The 22994-nt window shown below is 41.7% G+C and overlaps 2 protein-coding genes across 30 annotated transcripts in view; one reads left to right on the plus strand and one right to left on the minus strand.

Annotated features, from left to right (window-relative positions):
- The window catches only part of ZNF529 (zinc finger protein 529), a 63154-nt gene extending 62188 nt beyond the window's left edge, over positions 1–966 (minus strand). Inside the window, exon 1 of the mRNA XM_032170641.2 lies at positions 835–966. The gene's annotated coding sequence lies outside the window, so the exon portion shown is untranslated. The remainder of the gene's footprint in view (positions 1–834) is intronic.
- ZNF382 (zinc finger protein 382) overlaps positions 1–22994 on the plus strand; it is a 60386-nt gene that overhangs the window by 31856 nt on the left and 5536 nt on the right. For 18 of the 29 annotated variants that reach the window (XR_009208819.1, XM_058424684.1, XM_058424692.1 and 15 more), the window contains 4 exons: positions 3241–3311; positions 5782–5908; positions 6514–6606; positions 20500–21916. Coding sequence is in view for 28 of the 29 variants with exons in the window: in XM_058424684.1 (XP_058280667.1) it covers positions 3241–3311; positions 5782–5908; positions 6514–6606; positions 20500–21916 (1708 nt within the window). In the remaining variant the exon portion in view is untranslated. Of the gene's footprint in view, positions 1–517; positions 856–1037; positions 1432–3240; positions 3312–5322; positions 5909–6513; positions 6607–20499; positions 22643–22994 lie in introns of those variants that run through there. The other 11 variants (XM_058424703.1, XM_032170654.2, XM_058424705.1 and 8 more) reach the window with 11 other exon arrangements.

Below are 22994 nucleotides of genomic sequence, written 5' to 3' on the forward strand. Positions count from 1 at the left end.
ACACAAGGCTGTGCATATCAGAACACAGCCTTGTCCATGTGAAACACAAGGCTGTGCTTTTTCGTTGGAAACTTCATTCTGGATCTCAAATATCCAACTTCCTTTTCGATAGCCATTTGACTGCACACTGTGCAATGTGGTTATAAGGTGAAATGACTGAGGCAGTGAAAGAAATCCCAGTATAACAAACTCCAAGAAACCACGTAACTTAAAATTGGCCCCAGAGGTTGGCGAGGCTGCATGCCACTGTGTATTATGCATTATGAAAGCGACAGGGGCCATGCTTTAGAACAGAAGGTCTCGGAGTATTCCACAGACACAGATCGAGCCATACGGGGATCTTGTCCACGTATTCCCGAGCCCCAGAACTGCAGAAATCAAACTTTACAAAAGCTGCACCAGGCCAGTTTTGATCACAGTCTCCAGTGGGTCACAACAGCGCTGTCACAGGATCACTGATAACAGCATGACACATTCACAGTCACCGCTCAGCGCCGTCACACAAACGGCTCCGCCCCCACTCAGTCCCGCCGGCCCAATCGGGGACAGTCAGGGCTGTCCCGGCTGTGCACCTGCTGTGCACACACACCCCTGCTGGGCACACCCCTCGTCCCCCGCGGGGCCGTCACAGGCGCGCCCACTCACAATCACACCACACACGGACGCAGCCACAGAACTGCACACACAAACACCATCACACAGTCTCCCTCCGCAGCAGGTGACTTGCACACAGGCCTGGGGCTTCTGCCTCCACAAGCCCTCTCCGCGTCCCAGGAACTCAGGTCCCCTGCCGTGAGCTCCTCTCGCATCCAGACCCGGGTCACCTCAACTCACCACACGGAAAACGACCACCAGGTCAACGGAAAAGGGAGCCGGGGTCCTGGGAGAAGCGTAGTGCCAGCCGCAATAGGGCGGGCGTGGGTGCAAACGGAGGGGAGCGCCGGCAGCGAGCACCGCGCAGCGCCTAACGGGCCGCCCCGGAGACTCCTGGGAGCTCAGGCCCACGCGCGAGTGCGCAGGCGCAGACGACTCACCCTGGGCCGGGGGTGAGGCTTGGTGGGTGCCAGGGGTGCTGAGGAGGCCGAGGAGGGCATCGGGAGCTCCGTTCCGGTAGAACTGTCTAAGGACGCGGAACCGGGTGGGCAGGCCAGGGAGGTAACCAAGAGTCCGAGCCGAGCCTGGTAATTCTGAGGAAGGAACCGGGACCGCGGTATCCAGACGCTCCGATATGTACGAGCCGGGCCTCGGGCGTGGTCCGTGGGCGTGACCTTGAGGGTGACCCGGAGCGAGCTCCGCGAAGGAGGATTTTGCCCGTTCTGATCCCGCGGAAGCGCCATCGCTGGCGTCGGGTCCCCGCGAGGAGCGGGCGCTGCGTGTTCGCGCGCGCGCTGAATGGGGGTGGCCTCCTGCGCCCAACCTGCTGCATTTTAGGTGCTTGCCTCTCTTTGGGATGTTGTGGCCAATTGTGTGTGAAAAGTGGACGGAGTAGTGTTGCTGCGCGAGGTTTCCTCTGCGTGTGTCTATTTTTAGATTAGGTGTGAGTCGCATTTGAGACTGCCTTTGAGTGTGGAGAATTGAAAGTGATTTGCGGATGTGATTGTGACTGCCTGGAGTCGTGTTAGCTGCTGTCTGAGGTTGTGAATGACAAGCGAGGCCTGTAGGTTGGTGGTTCTCTGAAGGATGGTTGACTGTGACTCTGCATGTGTTTGTAACCTACTGTTACTTCTGGTGGTTTTGTGGCTTTGGTGACCTAAATATTTGAATGATTGAGGAACCCTGTTATGACCATGGCTGGTTGGTTTTGTAAGACTTGATTATCTGAATAGTAGCCATTAAGCCTGCCTCCAAAATTGTAACTAAGTAGCAATTTAGCAAATAAAAGAGAGATAACAGTATCAGAAGGGAAGAGGTGATTTTCATAATTCCCAGATTCATTACCTGGAAACACCATATTAACTAAAACCAATATGTTGAAATGAATAGCATTCCACTGGGGACATGCAGGAAAAAATTTTTTTTTTTTTTTTTTTTTTACCATAACTACCACTTTTGTTGTTGTTTTTTGTTTGTTTTAAGACGGGGTCTTGCTCTTTTGCCCAGGCTGGAATGTAGTGGCATGATCTCTGCTCACTGCAACCTCTGCCTCTGGAGTTCAAGTGATTCTCCTGCCCCAGCTTCCTGAGTAGCTGGGACTACAGGCTTGCGCCACCAGGCCCGGCTAATTTTTATATTTTTAGTAGAGATAGGGTTTTACCATGTTGCCCAGGCTGGTCTCGAACTCCTGACCTCAAGTGATCCGCCCCCCTCGGCCTGCCAAAGTGCTGGGATTACAGGTGTGAGCCACTGTGCCTGGCATAACTACCACTTTAACACTTGTATATGAGTGAGATTTCCTACTCCCTTAGGCTTGCTAAGATAATAAAAAGTATTTGATAGATTTTTAATAAATCCAGTCTCACTGTAGCAATTAAAATAGTTATTTTGTGGGCCTGGCATGGTGACTGATACCTGTAATCCCAGCATTTTGGGAGGCCAAGGTGAGCAGATCACCTGAGATCGGGAGTTCAAGACCAGCCTGACCAACATGGAGAAACGCTATCTCTACTAAAAATACAAAATTAGCCGGGCGTGGTGGTGCATGCCTGTAATCCCAGACACTCGGGAGGCTGAGGCAGGAGAATCGCTTGAACCTGGGAGGTGGAGGTTGTGGTGAGCCAAGATTGTACCATTGCACTCCAGCCTGGGCAACAAGAGTGAAACTCTGTCTCAAAAAAAAAAAAAAAAAAAAAAAAAAAAAAGATTATTCTTAACTACAATATAGACCAGATAGGCAAAGATTTAAAAGTTGTCAACTGTCTTCATCAGGGCTTGGGAAGGTATTCTCATCCACTACTGTCAGTGAAAATTGGCAAAAAGTCCAAGAAGAACCATTTGGAAATACACAGTAAACCTGTGGTTAGTGGGAGATGGAAGGCAGAGCTGCAGAGGGAAAAACACAATGTTCCCTCTCTTCAAGCTAAAGCAGGTTCCTCAGAATCCTGTCTACTTTACCAAGAGACTGGGTTTCTGGTGTTTGTGAGGGAGCCTGATTTGTCCTACCATCCTGGACATCTGAAGGGTACGCAAGGTGGACAAGTGCTGAAATAGTGAACATTCATGCAGATTTAACTGAGTTAATTCTGGGATTTCTGAGTCAAGTATGGTCTCACATATGTGTATCCTCCATCTTTGCTTTCTCAGGACTGTTTCTTTTTCCAAAAGAGGAGCTCAGAAGAGAAAGTTCATCTAGAAATCTCAAAGCCATGTCTCAGGTGAGATGATGTTTCCTCTCTTTCTGAAATAACTTTTTTTCATGGTGTATGAACATGAGCTTCCCTATCCTTTAACCTTCCTGGATATTGGGATTTGCTTCCATGAAACTAGTCTTCAGTCAGGGCCAGATTAGGATGAGGCAGGCAAGTGGCATGAGGTAAAATATTTAAGGGGTACCCTCAGGGCTGTGCCCTCCTAAATTTTGCATTCTAGGTGCCTCACCTGCCTCACCCTATATCCAGCCCTGTTCACAATTTCTCCATTCCAACCAGATCAACTTAAGCCTTCCCCAAGTGTACCTTCTGGTTGTGCATATTCATTGGGTACATCATTCATCATCTCCTTTCTCAGTCTTCTCACAAACAAACTGCTGGAATAGAAAGGTATTGTCTTGATTTAAATGGGAATATATGGCTTGAATGAATTTAACTTGTCCTGATGCTGATTTGAGATCTAAGCTGTGAGTAGTCATAGAGCAGACATGGAAATACCTTGATTATCTCCGCTAGCCTAGGTTTTGCAATGATACGTTGGGAAATAGAAGTGGTAGATCCCAGCATTAGTTTCTGGAAAGATGTCCTGCTTTGTGAGGTGTTTAGGACAGCAATTTGATTGCAGGCTTGTAAAGGAAACAGGTTTCATGTTCCTCCTCTCTGATCTTCTTCTTTTTTTTTTTTTTTTTGTATTTTTAGTAGAGACGGGGTTTCACCATGTTAGCCAGGACTCAATCTCCTGACCTTGTGATCCGCCTGCCTCAGCCTCCCAAAGTGCTGGGATTACAGGCGTGAGCCACCGTGCCTGGCCTTCCTCTCTGATCTTCTTGTTTCATTCATGTCTGCTAGCCATTCCTACAAATTGTGGGCTGCCAGTGAAAACCTTTCCAGTATTCCAATGCTGTTAGAGATTTATTATTTTCTTTTTAGTTTCTTATAATTTTTTATATGCGGGTGCAGGAGAAGGAATTCCATATGCCAGGCTGCTCTTGAAATATTCTATTGTTGATCAAACAGTACTTTGTCCTCTTTTCATGTCTTTCAGAAAATTCCTCTTTAGCTCATCCACCAACCTTTAAAATATTGGTTTTCCTCAGATGCTAATTGGTTCTCTTCTTCTTCACAGTCCGTTTTTCTCTATGCACAATCAGATTCACTCTGAAGGCTACACTTAGTGTGATTCTAGTGACTCCCAAATACCCCTCTCCACTCTAGACCTCTGTCCAGAGTGTCAGAACCGAATATCCAACCTCCAGTAGCTATCACCACCTGTATGTTCCACAGACACTTAAAGTACATTTCCAAAGTTTACCTCATTACTTCCTTTGGTCCAGCCTGCATTTTCTTCTGTTTCCCGTTTTCACTTTCTAGTCCCAGCAGCCATGCATTTGCCTATGCAGATAACATGCCTGTATCTTTTCTACTCTACAGCCAATTTACGACCATCTCTGTTGTAATAGTGGTCGTGTAGGAGCAGTTGTCCTCTGTCAGCCTGCTGACACTTCCTTAATCTAGGAGACATCTCTAACCATGGTTACTTAATTGTCATTCCCACCTAACATATGATAAGCCTTTTCTAGTCTTCAGGAGTATTGCCTCAAAACTTTTATCACATAACATGTGTGTCAACTTATGTTTATTGATGTTCTTTACATTCCTTAAAGCAACAGACCCAAAGTAGGGCATGCCTCACAGTAGAATGTACAAGACGGTCTATTGGAAGGAAATAAAATACTAACAATTTACATTGAAGAGCAGTATTCATTAACAATGTAGATTTTCATAAATGCCTATTGATGGTTTATAAATAGCTACAATGTTGGGGATGTGTTCAGTATATCTTTAAGACCACTGTTCTGTAGGAAAAAAAATCTAGTATCATGTCATAATATCCCCACTGCCTACCTCCATATACCTTTTCCTTCTTAGAGCTCAAAGACTGTTTCCTAACATACTGTGCCTTTTGCTATTTCCTGATTTACTAACTGATTTTTTTCTCCCCATGAATTTTTAAAAGCTGATGCCCTGTATTCCTACAAAACAAATTCGTTGTGAGTACAAAACTTTTATGTCCTCAATGAAGCCTCAGAGTACAAAATGAAATTTTTCCTTGTTTTGTGACACTTTACTTTGTACGTATTTATGTCATTGCATCTGTAAAACCTACTAAGTGCATGTATTTACATGTATGCCCCTCTCTTAGCTTGTAACTTCTCATGAGCAAGGTCAGGGTTTTATTCATTTTGGTCTACCAGGCAACCAGTCACATTCAGGACAAATAGTGTGATCTCAGTATGTTTAGCATGAGATTATAAGTAAATACAAATGGATGTATTTTCAGAGAGAATTTTATACAATATAAAACATAAATAAGGAAACTAGTCTGACCAGTAAACATCGTCAGTACTAGGTCTCCAATATCTAGTTCTCACACATTTCCGATCACTTCAGGATGAACTAGAGTATGCCCTTACAGGGATCAGTGTCATTCAAGGATGTGACTGTGGACTTCACCCAGGAGGAGTGGCAGCAACTAGACCCTGCTCAGAAGGCGCTCTACAGGGATGTGATGTTGGAAAACTATTGCCACTTCGTATCTGTGGGTAAGAAACACTCTTGAATCTTTCAATGTCATGCATCTCCTTCTAAGAATTCCTGAAACATATAGAACTTTGAATTTCAGGGATTAGAGGTGATTTTTTTTTTAGCAGAAAATATTGTATTGCCAGACACAGTGGCTCACGCCTGTAATCCCAGCACTTTGGGAGGCCAAGGCAGGTGGATCACTTGAGGCCAGGAGTTCAAGACCAGCCTGGCCAACATGGTGAAACCCCGTCTCTACTAAAAAGTACAAAAATTAGCTGGGTGTGGTGGCACATGCCTGTAATCCCAGCTACTCTGGAGGCTGAAGCACGAGAACCACCTGAACCTGGGAGATGAGGTTGCAATGAGTTGAGATTGTACCACTGCACTCCAGCCTGGGTGAAAGAGCGAGACTGTCTCAAAAAAAAAAAAAAAAGGAAAAGAAAAAGAAAGAAAGAAAGAAAATAAAATATGATTATATCATCACTTGTGTAGTGTAAGGTATTAACTTTGGTAAGACATTAATGTATACCTCATTTACTACCTTGAAGTTGTATCTTTATCTTACTTCAATAGTTTTAAAGTCGAAACAGCTTAGACCAAGAGTCTCATTTTCCATCATTAGGGTTTCACATGACTAAGCCTGATATGATCCGCAAGTTGGAACAAGGAGAAGAGCTATGGACACAGAGAATTTTTCCAAGTTACAGCTACCTAGGTGAGTCTAAATGAAGTCTAGTGAACATTAAATGTCAAGTAGTTGATGCCTTTGAATGTTTTTAGGGATCTATTTTTGTTATTGTGGTAAAATACACATAACATTAAATATACTCTCTTAAACTTTTTAAGCATATAGTTCAGTAGCATCAAGTACATTCACACTGTTGTGCAACCATCACCACCATCCATCTCCAGAACTCTTCATCTTGCAAAACTGAAGCTCTGTACCCATTAAACAATAACTTCCCATGGCCAGGTGCGGTGGCTGACACCTGCAATCCCAGCACTTTGGGAGGCCAAGGTGGATGGATCATGAGGTCAGGAGATGGAGACCATTTCTGGCTAACACAGTGAAACCCTGTCTCTACTAAAAATACAAAAAAATTAGCCGGGCATGGTGTTGGGCACCTGGAATCCCAGCTACTCGGGAGGCTGAAGCAGGAGAATTGCTTGAACCTGGGAGGCAGAGGTTGCAGTGAGCCAAGATCATACCACTGCACTCCAGCCTAGGCAACAGAGTGAGACTCCATCTCAAATAAATAAATAAATAAATAAAAATAACTTCCCTTTATCCCTACTCCCTAGCCCTGCCAACTTCTACTTGCTGTCTCTGTAAATTTGACTACTCTAGGTACCTCTTATAAATGCAATCACATAGTATTTACCTTTTTCTGACTGGCTTATTTTACTTAACATGATGTCCTCCAGGTTCATCTATTTCCTTCATTTTTAATGCTGATTAATATTTTGTTGTATATATATACTACATTTTGCTTATTCATTCATCCATCAGTGGTCAGTTGAGTTCCTTCCATCTTTTGGCTATTGTGAATATTGCTGCTATGAACATGGGTGTACAAATATCAGTTTTAGTCCCTGCTTTCAGTTCTTTTGGGTATAATCTCAGAAGCGGAATTGCTGAATAATATGGTAATTCTGTGTTTATATTTAAGGAGTCACCATACTGTTTTCTATAGCAGCGGCATCATTTCACATTCCCACCAACAGTGTACAAGGGTTACAATTTCTTCACCAGCACTTATTTTCTGTATTTTCAAAGTTTCCATCCTATTAGTGATCTATTTTTAAAGACCTGAGATCTGTAAAGTGCCTATACATGGCTGACTTTCATGCCTCTAAAATGTAAATTTTAGGTATGAATATCACTCCCCATGTAAATCTTTTCCTTGTTTGGCTGGGTTTGTGGAAATATTGCTGCTATTACCTTACTAAGAATCTATTCCATGTTTTATAGGTATAATGTACATAGAGATCTAACGTGTAAAGTTCTTTGAATTCTGACAGAAGGATAAACCCATGTATCTCACACTCCAATCAAGAAAAAAGACAGTTTCATTAACCCGTTAAGTTCCACCAGGCCTCTTCCAACTCAGTCCCTCCCGATGGTGAAACTGCGTCTCTACTAAAAATACAAAAATTAGCCAGATATGGTGGCAAATGCCTGTAGTCCCAGCTACTTGGGAGGCTGAGGCAGGAGAATTGCTTGAACCTGGGAGGCGCAGGTTGCAGTGAGCCAAGACCGCGCCATTGCACTCCAGCCTGGCCAACAGAGTGAGACTCCATCTCAAAAAAAGCAAACAAACAAACGAAAACAACTTTTAGCTATTGTATGTCATTTTCTTCTCAAATTCATTTTGGAATCAACTTCTTGATTTCTTTAGATAAATGTGCTAGGTTTTTTATTAGTGAGAACTAATGTCTTAGCAATATTGAGTCCTATGGTTCATGACAATGCTATAGCTTTCCATTTTAGTTAGCTTCTCTAGTTCCTATAAGCAATTCCTATTTTTAGTATAGAAGTCTTACGTATTGCTCATTAAGTTTCTCTCTAAGCTTTTAATACTTCTGATGCTATTGTAAATAGTAAGAGTGGCTGGGCATGGTGGCTCACACCTGTAATCTCAGCACTTTGGGAGGCTGAGGTGGGTGGATCACCTGAGGTCAGGATTCAAGACCAGCCTGGCCAACATGGCAAAACCCCGTCTCTACTAAAAGAATACAAAAATTAGCTGGGCATGGTGGCACACACCTGTAATCGCAGCTACTCAGGAGGCTGAGGCAGGAGAACTGTTTGAACCCGGGAGTCGGAGGTTGCAATGAACCCTTTCTTTCTTTCTCTTTCTCTTTCTTTCTTTCTTTCTTTCTTTCTTTCTTTCTTTCTTTCTTTCTTTCTTTCTTTCTTTCTCTTTCTCTTTCTTTATCTCTCTCCTTCTCTTTCATCCTTTCTTTCTTTCTCTCTCTCTTTTTTTTTGACAGTCTCTCACTCTGTTGCCCAGGTTGGAGTGCAGTGGCATGATATCGGCTCACCGCAACCTCCAACTCCCGGGTTCAAGTGATTCTTGTGCTTCAGACTCCTGAGGAGTAGCTGGGATGACAGGTGCGCACTACCATGCCCAGCTAATTTTTGTATTTTTTTAGTAGAGATGGAGTTTCGCCATATTGGCCAGGCTGGTCTCGAACTCCTGACCTCAGGTGATCCACCACAGCCTCCCAAAGTGCTGGGACTACAGGCATGAGCCACTGCCCCCCCGCCTATTTTTAGTAGTTTTAATTACATATAGTGATTATAATTTTAACCATTAGTAACCTTTTAACAGAGTAAACTAAGAAGTAGATAGTTGTGAATTATCTGCTACATACTAGCATTCTATAACAGATTAGCAAATGTTACGAATACATCATCTCACAACTTTATAGATAGGTATTTCCTCATAGTACAATTTTTTAGTGTTTAACAGATCCAAAGATATTTAATCTTTCTATTCTGTATAAAATTAAAGAGCCAAAAGTATGTAAATTTAAACTTATATTCAATAATGCATGTTTCAGTAGTTTATCTTAGAAATTATAAATGAATATCTATTATTTAACTTAGCATGACTCTTAGGTTGCAAGTTACCAAGAAGATTTTGGAAACTGTTTCTGGCAGATATTATGAAACAACTATGGAAAAGCCTATTTATAAAACTCTTATTCCACTTATATTGACCTACACAAATAGTATTTATTATGTTTGGATTATTCATGAAAATTTCATAATATAGTAAACAAAACTAGCCATCCTCTCAAGTAATTTCCTTGCTAACTTTTTATAGCACATACAAGTAAAAGGCAATTAAAAGCAAATCAAGAAAACCTGAAAAGTTAAATACATAGGTTTGTTTATTTTGTTTTCCTGCTGTGTTTGATGTGTATGAAATAATGGATATCAGACAATTCATTTTTACTGTATGTTTATTTGTGTATTTTTTTCTTAAGTTGAATTTATAGTTTTTATAGTTTTAAACATAGTAAATATGATAGTAACTTATTTGACTAGTAAAGCCAAGTAGAATAAAAATATGTGCTCATAGATGCACCTCTTTTTATTAAACCAACAATATTAAACTCATCTTAGTTATCAAAATTTTACCCCAAGTCACATGAACTTGAAAGGCCTTTGGGTTAGTTCCTACATTTCTGGGGGTGTTAGGAACATTTCACTTATATAAACACTCATTTTTCTCTTAAAACAATTTGAATAAACTCTTTAAGGGAGTTTATAAGTTAATTTGGCCAAGTGTTGTGGCTCACACCTGTAATTCCAGCTACTCAGGAGGCTGAGGCAGGAGGATTGCTTGAGGCCAGGAGTGTGAGGCCAGCCTGGGCAACATAGCAAGACCCAGTCTCTGAAAAAAATGTATCCTAGTGCAGTGGTGTGCACCTATAGATCCAGCTATTCAGAAGGCTGAGGCAGGAGAATCACTTAAGCCCAGGAGTTCAAGGCTGCAGTTAGCTATGCACTACTGCACTCCAGCCTGGGCAAGAGTGAGACCTCATCTCTAAATAACTGAAATGTTTAAATAATTAATTAATACCATCTCGAGGTAAGAAAATATCACATATACATAACATACATACATAGACATACATAGGCGGACAGTCCAAAACAGAGATCTTATAACTTTCATTCTAAAATGTTAGCCAGGAGTCAGTAGAATAGTATTACACTCTCATCTTTGCTCCACTTTATATTTTTATCTGAATCGTGTTTCTGACACATGGAACAAGGTTAGCTGTTCAATATGTGGGCTAATGCTTTTTAGCCAATATTTGTGGAGATTTTCAGATTTTTTGGAAGCTGTGGACTAAATTTTAGGTGAGCGACTGAGCTATCTGGATGTCTCCAAAGCTTGGTTGAGTGAATAAAATATCCACTTTGTTTCCAGTTAACCCTTTTTTCCTTCTCAGCCACAGGTAGTTTCTTTTGGGGACCCCTTGAATGCCCCCAGTGTGGGGCAGGGCACCTAAAATTCAAGTGACTGTAGGGGCTAGAGTGGGAAGGGAAAGGTCTGGCAGGGTGGATAGAGGGATGGAGGAGTTCTGAAGGGCCACCTGTCAATGGGATTCAGGGGAACTGAAGGGACGATCAGAGGTGGTGAGAGGAGGAAGGAGGAGTGGAGCAGTGGGAAAGGAGAGGTCTTACAGGAGCCAGTTTAAAGAATCCTTAGTAAAGTGATGCCAAGAAGAAAGGAAGTAGAGGGAGTTGGCAGAGCGTATACCAACAGGGGAACATACACCATCAATCAACTGAGAAGTTCCCATGGGAGAAACAGGATCAAACAGGCCTCACAGAGTCAGGAATTTTCTAGCCCTGAGAGTCAGGAAGTGGATTCCCACCCAAAAGAAAAACCCAGGAAGAAAGACTTCTAGCCCAGCAGGTACCTTTTAAACAAAGAAGCCGGCACCTCTAACCCAACTTCATATAAACAGAGGAGCCTAGGATTCTAACCCAGCCTCTAGAGTATGCTCAGAATCTAAGGAATCAAAATGTTGTACCAGCTTCAATGAGAGTTTGTCCAGAGTAGTGGACCAGGAGTCTGACTCACCAGTGGGTCCCCAGTCAGTCAGGAGTGAAGACCAAGGCTCAAAAGGTGTGCACTTGGGGTCCTGGTTGAGACACCAAGGGGTCCAGTAATCAATCTGTTCTTATCCAAGCTGTGTTACTATAAATACTAAAGAAAAACATTATCCTGACACTTGTAAGGCAGATCTCAGGGACTACTACATGGGGTTTTGAAGTAGTGGGGAGAGAATGGGCCAACTCTGAATACAATAAGGAAGAGAGGAAATTTATAGTTGAGGGAGAGGGGCAGTGATGGGAAATTACTGAGTGGACAGGGTAATCTTGCTTAGCTGACCTACCAGGATTCCTACTGAAAGCAGGTCATGGTGATCAGATATCACCTGGAGGGGTTGGTGAGGAGAGAGATCAGATATTGAGAGTGGGAGATTCCAGCTAAACCGACTTGACGGAATTCTTGCTAAAACTGGGCCCTTTGGTGGACATGCCCAAGGACTGGGCCTAGTTGGTTAAAGTTTAATGGTGTTGTCCTGAGTCCTGGGATGCAGTCTTTACTCCTAAGACGTGGTCCTTCTGGAGTCTCGATGGAAAGACCAAGGTTGTTTTGTTTTGTTTTGTTGTTTTGTTTTGTTTTCACCTAGCCCAGGACAAAGACGAATGGACTGGGATTTTTTGCTCTTTTGTTTTGTTTTGTTTGCCTGTTTTTCCACTCTGCTTTAAAATTTTCAGTGCATTTAAAAATACCAGAAAGGGACTGCCCCATATTGGTCTTCATGAATCCATGCTGAACTACTCTCTTTTAATATCACATTTCCAATTTGCTTATATTGGGACCAAGGTTTTCACAAGTTTCCTGTTGGCACAGGGCTAGAATTGCAAACTCTTTTTCAGAGCTAAGCAGCCACTAAACTCTTTGCTCATTTCCTTCAGGGCTCTAGCTTTCTTTCCCCTTTGGGCTCCTTGCAGTCTTGCCCTGCAGCAATGTAGTTAACCAAGGCTTTGAGGGTGGCTTATGCCAACTTTGGGGCTCTGCTTTTTTGACTTCTTCGTTCCCAGATTTTGTCTTCAAGTTACAGTAGCTCTGAACTCCAACCTCTGATTCGCTTATACAGATGACTTGTGCTTTCTCTTGGAGATCTAGCTCTTCTGTGCTGCCTGAATTATTGAGAACATACACCTGGCTAAATGTAGTTCTTATGCAGTGTGGTTTCTTTCTTTCAAAAATTGCATCCACTTCAGCTTCTGGCTACTTTTGGTCATTCTTTAGTGCCTTCAAATAAGTGGAGTTTTTTTTTTTATCAGCTGGAGGATTGTTTTGATACAAACTTCTTTGTCATTACCAAAATCCAGATGTCGGCCGGGCACAGTGGCTCACGTCTGTAATCCCAGCACTTTGGGAGGCTGTGATGGGAGGATCACTTGAGGCCAGGAGTTCCAGACCACCCTGCCCAACATGGCGAAAACCCATCTCTACTAAAAATACAAAAATTAGCTGGGTGTGGTGGTGCCCACCTGTAATTCCAGCTACTCAGGAGGCTGAGGCACTCAAGTTGCTAGGACCCGGGAGGTGAAGGTAGATCGCGCCACTGCACTCCAGCCTGGGTAACAGAGCAAGATTCTGTCTCCAAAAACAAATAAATAAATACATAAATAAATCTAGATGTCCAGACCAGCAGTTCTCAAACTTTCTAGTCTTAGACATATTTAAAATCTTAAAGTTATTAAGAACTTAAAAGAACTTTGTGCACATGTGTCTGTGTGTATGGCATTGTAACTGGCCTAAGTCCAGCTGCTCACTGCTTAGAGGCCAAAAACATGAGAACTGGGGAGTGGTGAAAGGAAAGCACCTTGACTGATTAAATGCCAGCAGATGGGAGTTGGCAAGGCTTCTGCCTCAAAGAAGCCATCTCTACCTTTTGGGCTGAGTGAAGGAGGTTGTGAAGGAAAGGATGTGGAAAGGGTGGTGCAGGAGGGCACAGGCCTGTGTGTCTTGTTCCAATCCTTATCTTGAGTAATCGCTCTTCCAGAGGTCCAGTTTGCCTCATTCTGGCTTTGGCCTGGTAGTGGTGGGCTATTTGTAACCTCCACTAAGTGGGGAGGATTCTGCAGCTGGGTCTGTCTTCCTGGTTTGTTTCAAAATTGGCCCCTGGAATTCCTAAGCAAGCACATAATTAGATAAGTAAACACTGTTCACATGGAAGTGCCAGGTGAGAAAGCAACAAAGAGTTTCAAAGGGTCTCAAGGTTGAAAGCAAGAAAGGAAAAAATGTTTTAAAGTACGTTTGAGGCTGGGTTACTTGGTTACACTACCAGAAATTAAAATAGATTTTTTTTTTTTTTGAGATGGAGTATCTTTCTGTTGCCCAGGCTGGAATGCAGTGGCATGATCTCGGCTCACTGCAAGCTCCGCCTCCCGGGTTCATACCATTCTCCTGCCTTAGCCTCCTGAGTAGCTGGGACTGCAGGCACCCACCACCATGCCCGGCTAATTTTTTTGTATTTTTAGTAGAGACGGGGTTTCACCGTGTTAGCCAGGATGATCTCGATCTCCTGACCTCTAGATCCGCCTGCCCCGGCCTCCCAAAGTGCTGGGATTACAGGAGTGAGCCACTGCGCCTGGCCTGAGAGAGCATTCTTAAACCTATCAGAAAAATAAAAATCATTTTTTAATATCTATCTTCCTCATAGTTTTCACTTTCTTCTCTTTCCCTGGGCAAAGAAAGATTATTTCTTTGTTTCCCACCTGAGTCTCACATCCCATTCTCACCATGAGACCTACCGCCAGGTTCCAAAATCCATATGCCTGGGACCAAAATGGTAATTTCAAGACCATGATTTCTTTCCAGTAAACTTTTTATGTTTCATATCGTAATGCTGAGCATCATTCTTAATATCTAACAGGGATAGTTGTGGGATTTGGGTGAAAAATACTACCTCATTCTCATCCTATTTCTGTGAGTACGTTTTCACATCTTGTTTGCTTTTATCCCCTTTATGTACCTTGTCTAGGACAATAAATATTTGTTGACTAAATGAATCTTGTTTCATTAGGCCTCTCATTGGTATCTTTCTGATGTGTCCTTAAAGCATTTTCTTCACTCTCAGTTCTTGACGGGTTATAAAGTCCTACAAGGTACAATCATCTGATGAATTCTCAAATTGCTTTCCTTGTTTTATGTGAATCGCTTTCAAATAGACATTTCAGCCCATTTCTCCCTTCTCAACTCTAGTGGTATATTTTAATCTGCCAGTAGGAATATGACTATCAATTGTCCTATCCTTTATGGTTTCCAATATATCAGAAATAATAATTGCTATCTTTACTCTTATTTGTTTATTCTTTTGTTCCCATAATCTTTTTTTTTTTTTTTAATTGAGATGGAGTCTCACTCTGTTGCTCAGGCTGGAGTGCAATGGTGTGATCTGGGCACACTGCAACCTCCACCTCCCGAGTTCAAGTGATCCTCTCTCCTCAGCCTCCCGAATAGCTGGGATTACAGGCACCTGCCACCACGCCTGGCTAATTTTTGTATTTTCAGTAGAGGTGGGGTTTCACCATGTTGGCCAGGTTGGTCTTGAACTCCTGGTCTCAAGTGATCTGCCCACCTTCGCCTCCCAAAGTGCTGGGATTACAGGCATAAACCACCACGCCCGGCCTGTTCCCATAATCTTATTTATTATTGTTTGTTTCTGTATTCTCTTGTTCCCATAATCAGCCCAAGTAGTATAAAATTGAGTCCATCATCTCTGTTATACTTTCTTAATGGTCTCTCCACAATGTGTTATATTATCTCACTCTGTAAAATATCTTTGTATCTTCTTATATTCTCATTTGCCATTGACAGCTTCCAAAATGAGAGCCATATCATTTCAGGTGTGGGCTACTGTAATTAATCTTTGGATTTGCCACGATTTTTCCCTAGTTTTTTTTTTTTTTTTTTTTTTTTTCAGTTTTTCTGTCATTATGCTAAAAAGACAACACTTTTTAATATGAAATTTAAATCCCTCTGTTTTCAAGGGTGACAGGATCATACCCGATTTGGTCATTCCAAATGTATTTCTGTCTGTGACTAGGAACTTTTGATAATCTCTATTTGTTCAAGACTCCTAAATATACTTCATATACAGTCAGACCCCTGAATTCATGGCTTCCACATCAGCAGATTCAACCAACTGCAGATAGAAAAAAATACACACACACACACACACACACACACACACACAAAATAGAAATAAAAATCAGTATAACAACTGTTGGCATAGCATTTGCATTGTATTAAGTATAAGTCATCTAGAGATTATTTAAAGTATACAGGAGGATATGTGTAGGTTATATGCAAATACTACACTATTTTATATGAGGGACTTGAGCATCTTTGGATTTTAGTATCCTTGGGGGTTTCGGAACCTGTCCCCTTGGATTGGGTAATGAGGGAAAACTAATTGGTTTTATTCATCACAGCTGGACCTTTCCTTATATGATGGATACTGTATGTTCCATATATACTTGTAAAATTAGCCAACTAGGAAGTTAGAGGGTACAGTAATCCATCCAAGACTGCCGTTACTTCTGACAGCAGCTTTAAATTCAGGGATCCTCAAGACTGCCCTTAGGTTCAATAATTTTTTTTTTTTTTTTGAGAGATAGTCTCACTCTGTCACTCAGGCTAGGGTGCAGTGGTGCGATCTTGGCTCACTGCAACATCCGCCTCCCAGGTTCAAGCGATTCTCATGCCTCAGCCTCCCAAGTAGCTGGGATTATAGGCATGTGCCACCATGCCCTGCTGATTTTTGTATTTTAGTGGAGACGGGGTTTCACTATATTGGCCAGGCTGGTCTCAAACTCCTGACCTCAAGTGATCTGCCCGCCTCGGCCTCCCAAAGTGCTAGAATTACAGGCGTGAGCCACCACACCCGGCCAGGTTTGATAATTTGCTGAAAAGACCCATGGAACTCAGTGAAAGCTGTTATACTCACAGTTACAGTTTGTTACAGGAAAAGATTAAAATCAATCAAGGGAAGAAGGAAATGGGCAGAGTCCGGGAAAGTGCCAAACATGCAGCTTCTAGTTGCCCTATCGCTGTGGAATCATGGATATCAATCCTGGCAACACTATGTGACGATACATACAGAGTACCACCAACCAGCAAAGCTCAGCACAGCCTCAGTGTCCAAAATTTTTATTGGGGCTCCATCAAATAGGCCTGATTGCCCATGTGGCCGAGCTCAGTTCCCAGTGCCTTAGTAAGCTGAGCTGATGCTTGCTGCATGACTCAAAGCCCCTACCCTCAAACACATTGTTACTGTCTGGCCAGCCAAAGACTCCCCGGCGAACAAATAAACTCCTATTAGCCATGACATTCAAAGGCCTTAAAAATTACCACCCTGAAGGCCGGGCGCGGTGGCTCACGCTTGTAATCCCAGCACTTTGGGAGGCCGAGGCGGGCGGATCACGAGGTCAGGAGATCGAGACCACAGTGAAACCCCGTCTCTACTAAAAATACAAAAAAAATTAGCCGGGCGTGGTGGCGGGCGCCTGTAGTCCCAGCTACTCGGAGAGGCTGAGGCAGGAGAATGGCGTGAACCCGGGAGGCGGAGCTTGCAGTGAGCCGAGATTGCGCCACTGCACTCCAGCCTGGGCGACAGAGCGAGACTCCGTCTCAAAAAAAAAAAAAAAAAAAATTACCACCCTGAAACTGAAGTTAAAGGTTCGGCCTCTCATTTGGCAAGGTTAAATTCTTTACCACACAATACTATATAATATATCATTTAGCTCAAAAATCAAGTTTCATTTCCTCCATGAAATACCTTGACTACTGTATAGACTATGTCTATTTCAGTTTTTTATTCATTCCCATTGTATTTAACATCTGCAACATGTGAGCAGATACATCCTCTGATATAATCTAGTAATTTGGTACCTAATTCAACATTGTTTTATATGACACTTCTTTCTCCATTTGGTTATAATCATTCCCCAAAATAAGGTCCTTTCTTTTGCCTTTCCTTACTGCAGCTTGTAACAGAGGCCAGGTATCCAGTAGTTATCTTATTGATTGTCGTACCATGCAAGCGAAAATGTCTTTCTCATCCATTTAGAAATCATTTACTACTAAGTTCTTTTTAGATGTACCTGCCAGCATTGTATCCCCTAACTTCAGATAACAGTGTGTAAACGTATACTCAGAAGATTTTAGAGAAGATCATCAATAAAATATTGACCTCCAAAAACATGAGTTTTAGTTGGGAAAGCAATATTATATTATCAAATAGAGGACTTTCCATAGAATGATTGTGTTAAAATCCCAGGCTGTTGGAAAATTTCTTGAAGTGAATGTTCCAGACTATAATTATATTACAATTTCAGACAGACGGCATACTGAAAGAAAAACTATGTGAAAGCTTAGCCAGGAGCAGTCACTCAAGCCTGTAATCTCAGCACTTTGGGAGGCCAGGGCTGGTGGATCACTTGAGGTCAGCGGTTCAAGACCCACTAGGCCAACACAGTGAAGCCCCATCTCCACTAAAAAATACAAAAAACATTAGCCAGATGTGGTGGCACACACCTGTAGTCCCAGCTACTCAAGAGGCCAAGGCATGAGAATCGCTTGAACCTGGGAGACTAAGGTTGCAGTGAGCCGGGATTGTGTGCCACTGCAGTCCAGCCTGGGTGACAGAGTGAGACTCTGTCTCAAAAAAAAAAAAAAAAAAAAAAAAGGGGCTGGGCGTGGTGGCTCACACCTGTAATCTCAGCAATTTGGGAGGCCGAGGTGGGTGGATCACAAGGTCAGGAGTTTGAGACCAGCCTAGCCAACATAGTGAAACCCTGTCTCTACTAAAAATACAAAAATTAGCCAAATGTGGTGGCGGGCACCTGTAATCCCAGCTACTCATGAGGCTGAGGCAGGAGAATCACTTGAACCTGGGAGGCGGAGGTTGCAGTGAGCCGAGACCATGCTGTGGCACTCCAACCTGAGTGACAGAGTGAGACTTTGTCTCAAAAAAAAGGAAAGACTATGTGAAAACTTTAAGAAAAATCGGATAGTAGCATATACTTGGAGGTGTTTGAAGTTCTTAGGGAGGCAATGTAACTCCAATTACCAATACAGATTAGTTTTACATGTCCAAACTGCACATAAGTGGAATTGTATAATATGTATTCTTTTTCATAAAGCTTACATTCTGCAAAATATTTGAGATTCATTCCTGTTGTCATTGTGTATCAGCATTGTTTGTTCTTATTGCTGAGGTAGTATTCTATTGTGTAATACATGAAACACAGTTTTACCTGTTCATCTTTTTATGGATATTTGGGCTGTTCCCAATATGGGGCTATTATAAATAACAATGTTAATCATAGGTGAGATGAATCCATCTTTAAATTGCCCTCCCAAATATGGATGGTAGTAAGTCAACAATAGTAAGATATACAATAATTTTTTTTAAATTGTTAAGATTAATTAGTGCTCTGCACATACATTGAAGAATCCAGTCCTTTACAGCTCCAGTGGGGAATAGCAGAGTTAAGGTAGGTGATGTATTGGGAGGAAAACTCAAACCTATCTTTCCCTAAAGCTGAAAAAAAGTAATTTGGCAAATTTAAAGAATGAAGTTAGAATTGTTGGTCAGGAGAATTTCATTATTGACCATCTCTGGCAGAATAAATTGATGGTAACAGCAATCAGAATACTACAGTTTCCGGGCACTGTGGCTCATGCCTATAATCCCAGAACTTTTGGAAGATCACTTGAGGCCAGGAGTTCGAGACCAGCCTGGTCAACATAGGAAGACCCTGTCTGTAAAAAAAAAAAAAAAAAAAAATCAAAAATTAGCTGGATATGGTGGCACACACCTGTAGCACCAGATACTTGGGAGGCTGAGGTGGGAGGATTGCTTGAGCCCAGGAGATCAAGGCTGCAGTGAGCCAGGATCACACCACTGTATTCCAGCTTGGGGGACAGAGTGAGACCCTTTCTCAAAAAAATAAAAATGAATTTAAATATATATATATATATATATATATATATATATATAATGTATACACAACAGTGATTATATTCATGTTGGAAATATATTTTGTCTTTTGCTGTATTTTATAATTCCCCATGGGAATATGTTTTCCAGATTCTCTGCTTTCAAGAGAAAATAAGTTACGGTTATACGGACATCTAGGGCCTAGACTATAGACTAATGTTTCTGTAAACACTAGGAAATGAGCTGAGAAAGTTCATTTACCATTCATGGTAAATGCAAGTGAAGAAGAAAGAATTGGAAGCACTTATAACACTTATTTAGTTGTGAGGGGATAAATGTATAGCTTTTCATCTCTTCCTAAATAATTTTTTGTCACATTGCCTACTGTTCAGCACCCTTGGTAGACTCACTTCAGCAGCTTTGAATCTTCCATTCCAAGTAGAATCCCTCTTTCATCATTCTTTCTCTCCTGCTCACTTATCTTTTTTTTTTTTGGGAGGGGGGACAGAGTTTCGCTCTTGTTGCCCAGGCTGGAGTGCAATGGCACAATCTCGGCTCACCACAACCTCTGCCTCCCGGGTTCAAGCAATTCTCCTGCCTCAGCCTCCTGAGTAGCTGGGATTACAGGCATGTACCACCATGCCCAGCTAATTTTGAATTTTTAGTAGAGACGGGGTTTCACCGTGTTGGCCAGGCTGGTCTCAAACTCCTGACCTCAGGTGATCAGCCCGCCTCGGCCTCCCAAAGTGTTAGGATTACAGCCATGAGCCACCGCACCCGGCCATCCTTGTGTTTCTTATACCTTCTCAGTTCAGCTTATATTTATAACATGCCAAAGATATGAGTGTTTTTTGCTTATGCCAGTTTTTCTTCATTTTAACAGAGTAGCAAGATTTGTATTTATGTTTATACATTTTCCCTACGAAGAGGTAATTTATTCTGGCCTTTTTGTAGATCATGGTAGTGAGATAATCCCACTATAGTTTGTCTGTGTGTACACCCAATCCATAGCATTTATGTGAAGACTCACAGTGTTAATGGTATTCTTTTCTAGAAGCAGATGGGAAAACTGAAGATGTCTTAGTGAAGTTCAAAGAATACCAAGACAGGCATTCTAGACCCCTCATATTCATCAACCACAAAAAACTAATTAAGGAGAGAAGTAATATGTATGGTAAAACACTTACTCTAGGCAAGAACCATATTTCAAAAACAATACTATGTGAATATAAACCTGATGGAAAAGTTTTGAAAAATATTTCAGAACTAGTCATTAGAAATATAAGCCCCATAAAAGAGAAGTTTGGTGATAGTACTGGATGGGAGAAATCACTCCTCAATACCAAGCATGAGAAAATTCATCCTGCAGTGAATCTCCATAAACAAACAGAAAGAGTTCTCAGTGGTAAACAGGAGCTTATTCAGCATCAGAAGGTTCAAGCTCCAGAGCAACCATTTGACCATAATGAATATGAAAAATCCTTCCTGATGAAAGGAATGCTATTTACACATACTAGAGCTCACAGAGGAGAAAGAACCTTTGAATACAATAAAGATGGAATTGCCTTCATAGAAAAGTCAAGCCTCAGTGTCCATCCAAGTAATCTTATGGAAAAGAAGCCCTCTGCCTACAACAAATATGGGAAATTCCTCTGCAGAAAGTCTGTTTTTATTATGCCTCAGAGACCTCAAACAGAAGAGAAACCCTTTCACTGTCCTTACTGTGGGAATAACTTTAGAAGGAAGTCATACCTCATTGAACATCAGCGAATTCACACAGGTGAAAAACCTTATGTTTGCAATCAATGTGGAAAGGCCTTCCGTCAGAAGACAGCCCTCACCCTTCATGAGAAAACACATATAGAGGGGAAACCCTTTATTTGTATCGATTGTGGGAAGTCCTTCCGCCAGAAGGCCACCCTCACTAGACATCACAAAACACATACGGGGGAGAAAGCCTATGAATGTCCTCAGTGTGGAAGTGCCTTTAGAAAGAAGTCATACCTCATTGATCACCAGAGAACTCACACAGGAGAGAAACCATATCAGTGTAATGAGTGTGGGAAGGCATTTATCCAGAAAACAACCCTCACTGTGCATCAGAGAACTCACACAGGAGAGAAACCCTATATTTGCAATGAATGTGGGAAGTCCTTCTGCCAAAAGACAACCCTCACTCTCCACCAGAGAATTCACACGGGGGAAAAACCCTATATTTGTAATGAATGTGGGAAGTCCTTCCGCCAGAAGGCAATCCTCACTGTTCATCACAGAATACACACAGGAGAGAAATCCAATGGGTGTCCTCAGTGTGGGAAAGCATTCAGTAGGAAATCAAACCTCATTCGCCATCAGAAAACTCACACAGGAGAGAAACCATATGAATGTAAACAGTGTGGGAAGTTCTTCAGTTGCAAGTCAAACCTCATTGTCCATCAGAAAACTCACAAGGTAGAAACCATGGGAGTTCAGTAAGTAATGTGGCTTTTTTTGTAAAACAAATGTTAAGTCATAGTAAACCCTGTAGATGATATTGCTTGCAAGTGTAATAACATCCAACAGTTTAAGGTGCTATACTGCATGGTAACCTACTGTTTGCCAGCCTGTAAAACACACACATACACATACACACACAAATATTATTAGACAAATTACATGACAAAAATCATTAAAAATTCCAAATTTTTTTTTATTACTAGCTTCAGCAGAAAAAAACTTCCTCTGTTAAGGCGTTATAAACATTTAAAATCACATTTTCCATTTCAATACATATCTTTTTGTTCATCAGTAATAATTAGTTGGCCAACTGACTGTGGTCCATGGACTACACAGTGAGTAGAGTTTCTTTAAAAGAAGGAGGTATGAACTGTATTTCTTATTGCAAATACAAAATAAAAATTAGTTGTTACCTCCTCACAGTTGACCACGATTCTGATGTCTAACATTACAAATTAGTTTTTACATATTATAAACCTTTCTATGAATTGGATTATATATCATGTATTCTTTCATATATGGCTTATTACATTCATCATGTCCCTGAGCCTAATCATTAGTGCATGTGGCAGAAGTTAATTTATTTTTATCCAATATAGAATTCGATTATATGATTATATCACAATTTATCCATTCTACTGTTGATGGACTTTTACATTGTTTACAGCTTAGGGTCATAATAAATCATGCTTCTGAGAACATACTTGTCTTGGTGTACATACATGTATTTCTCTTGTGTATAGACTTAGGAATGGAATCGCTGGGTCTTAGAGCATATGTGTATTCAGTCATGTACGGGCAGACGATTCAGAACTTTCACCACATGAGATAATTGACACTGAAGGGAAACAGCTATAAATTTTATCAATATGCTGCTGCTTCAAACCAGATAATTCATGCTGCAGGGAAACTCAATCAATGTTATTGTGAAAACTGGGAATGTGAATGTAATATATGTAGAAAGACGTTTAGCCACAGCCCAAATCTTCCAGGCAAATGTAATAAATGTGAGATTGCTGTTAGCCATGGTAAATGCCTTATTTGAAAGCAAAA

The sequence above is a fragment of the Hylobates moloch genome, unplaced genomic scaffold (genome assembly GCF_009828535.3).
Source record: "Hylobates moloch isolate HMO894 unplaced genomic scaffold, HMol_V3 SCAFFOLD_12, whole genome shotgun sequence".
In the NCBI taxonomy this organism is placed as follows: domain Eukaryota; kingdom Metazoa; phylum Chordata; class Mammalia; order Primates; family Hylobatidae; genus Hylobates; species Hylobates moloch.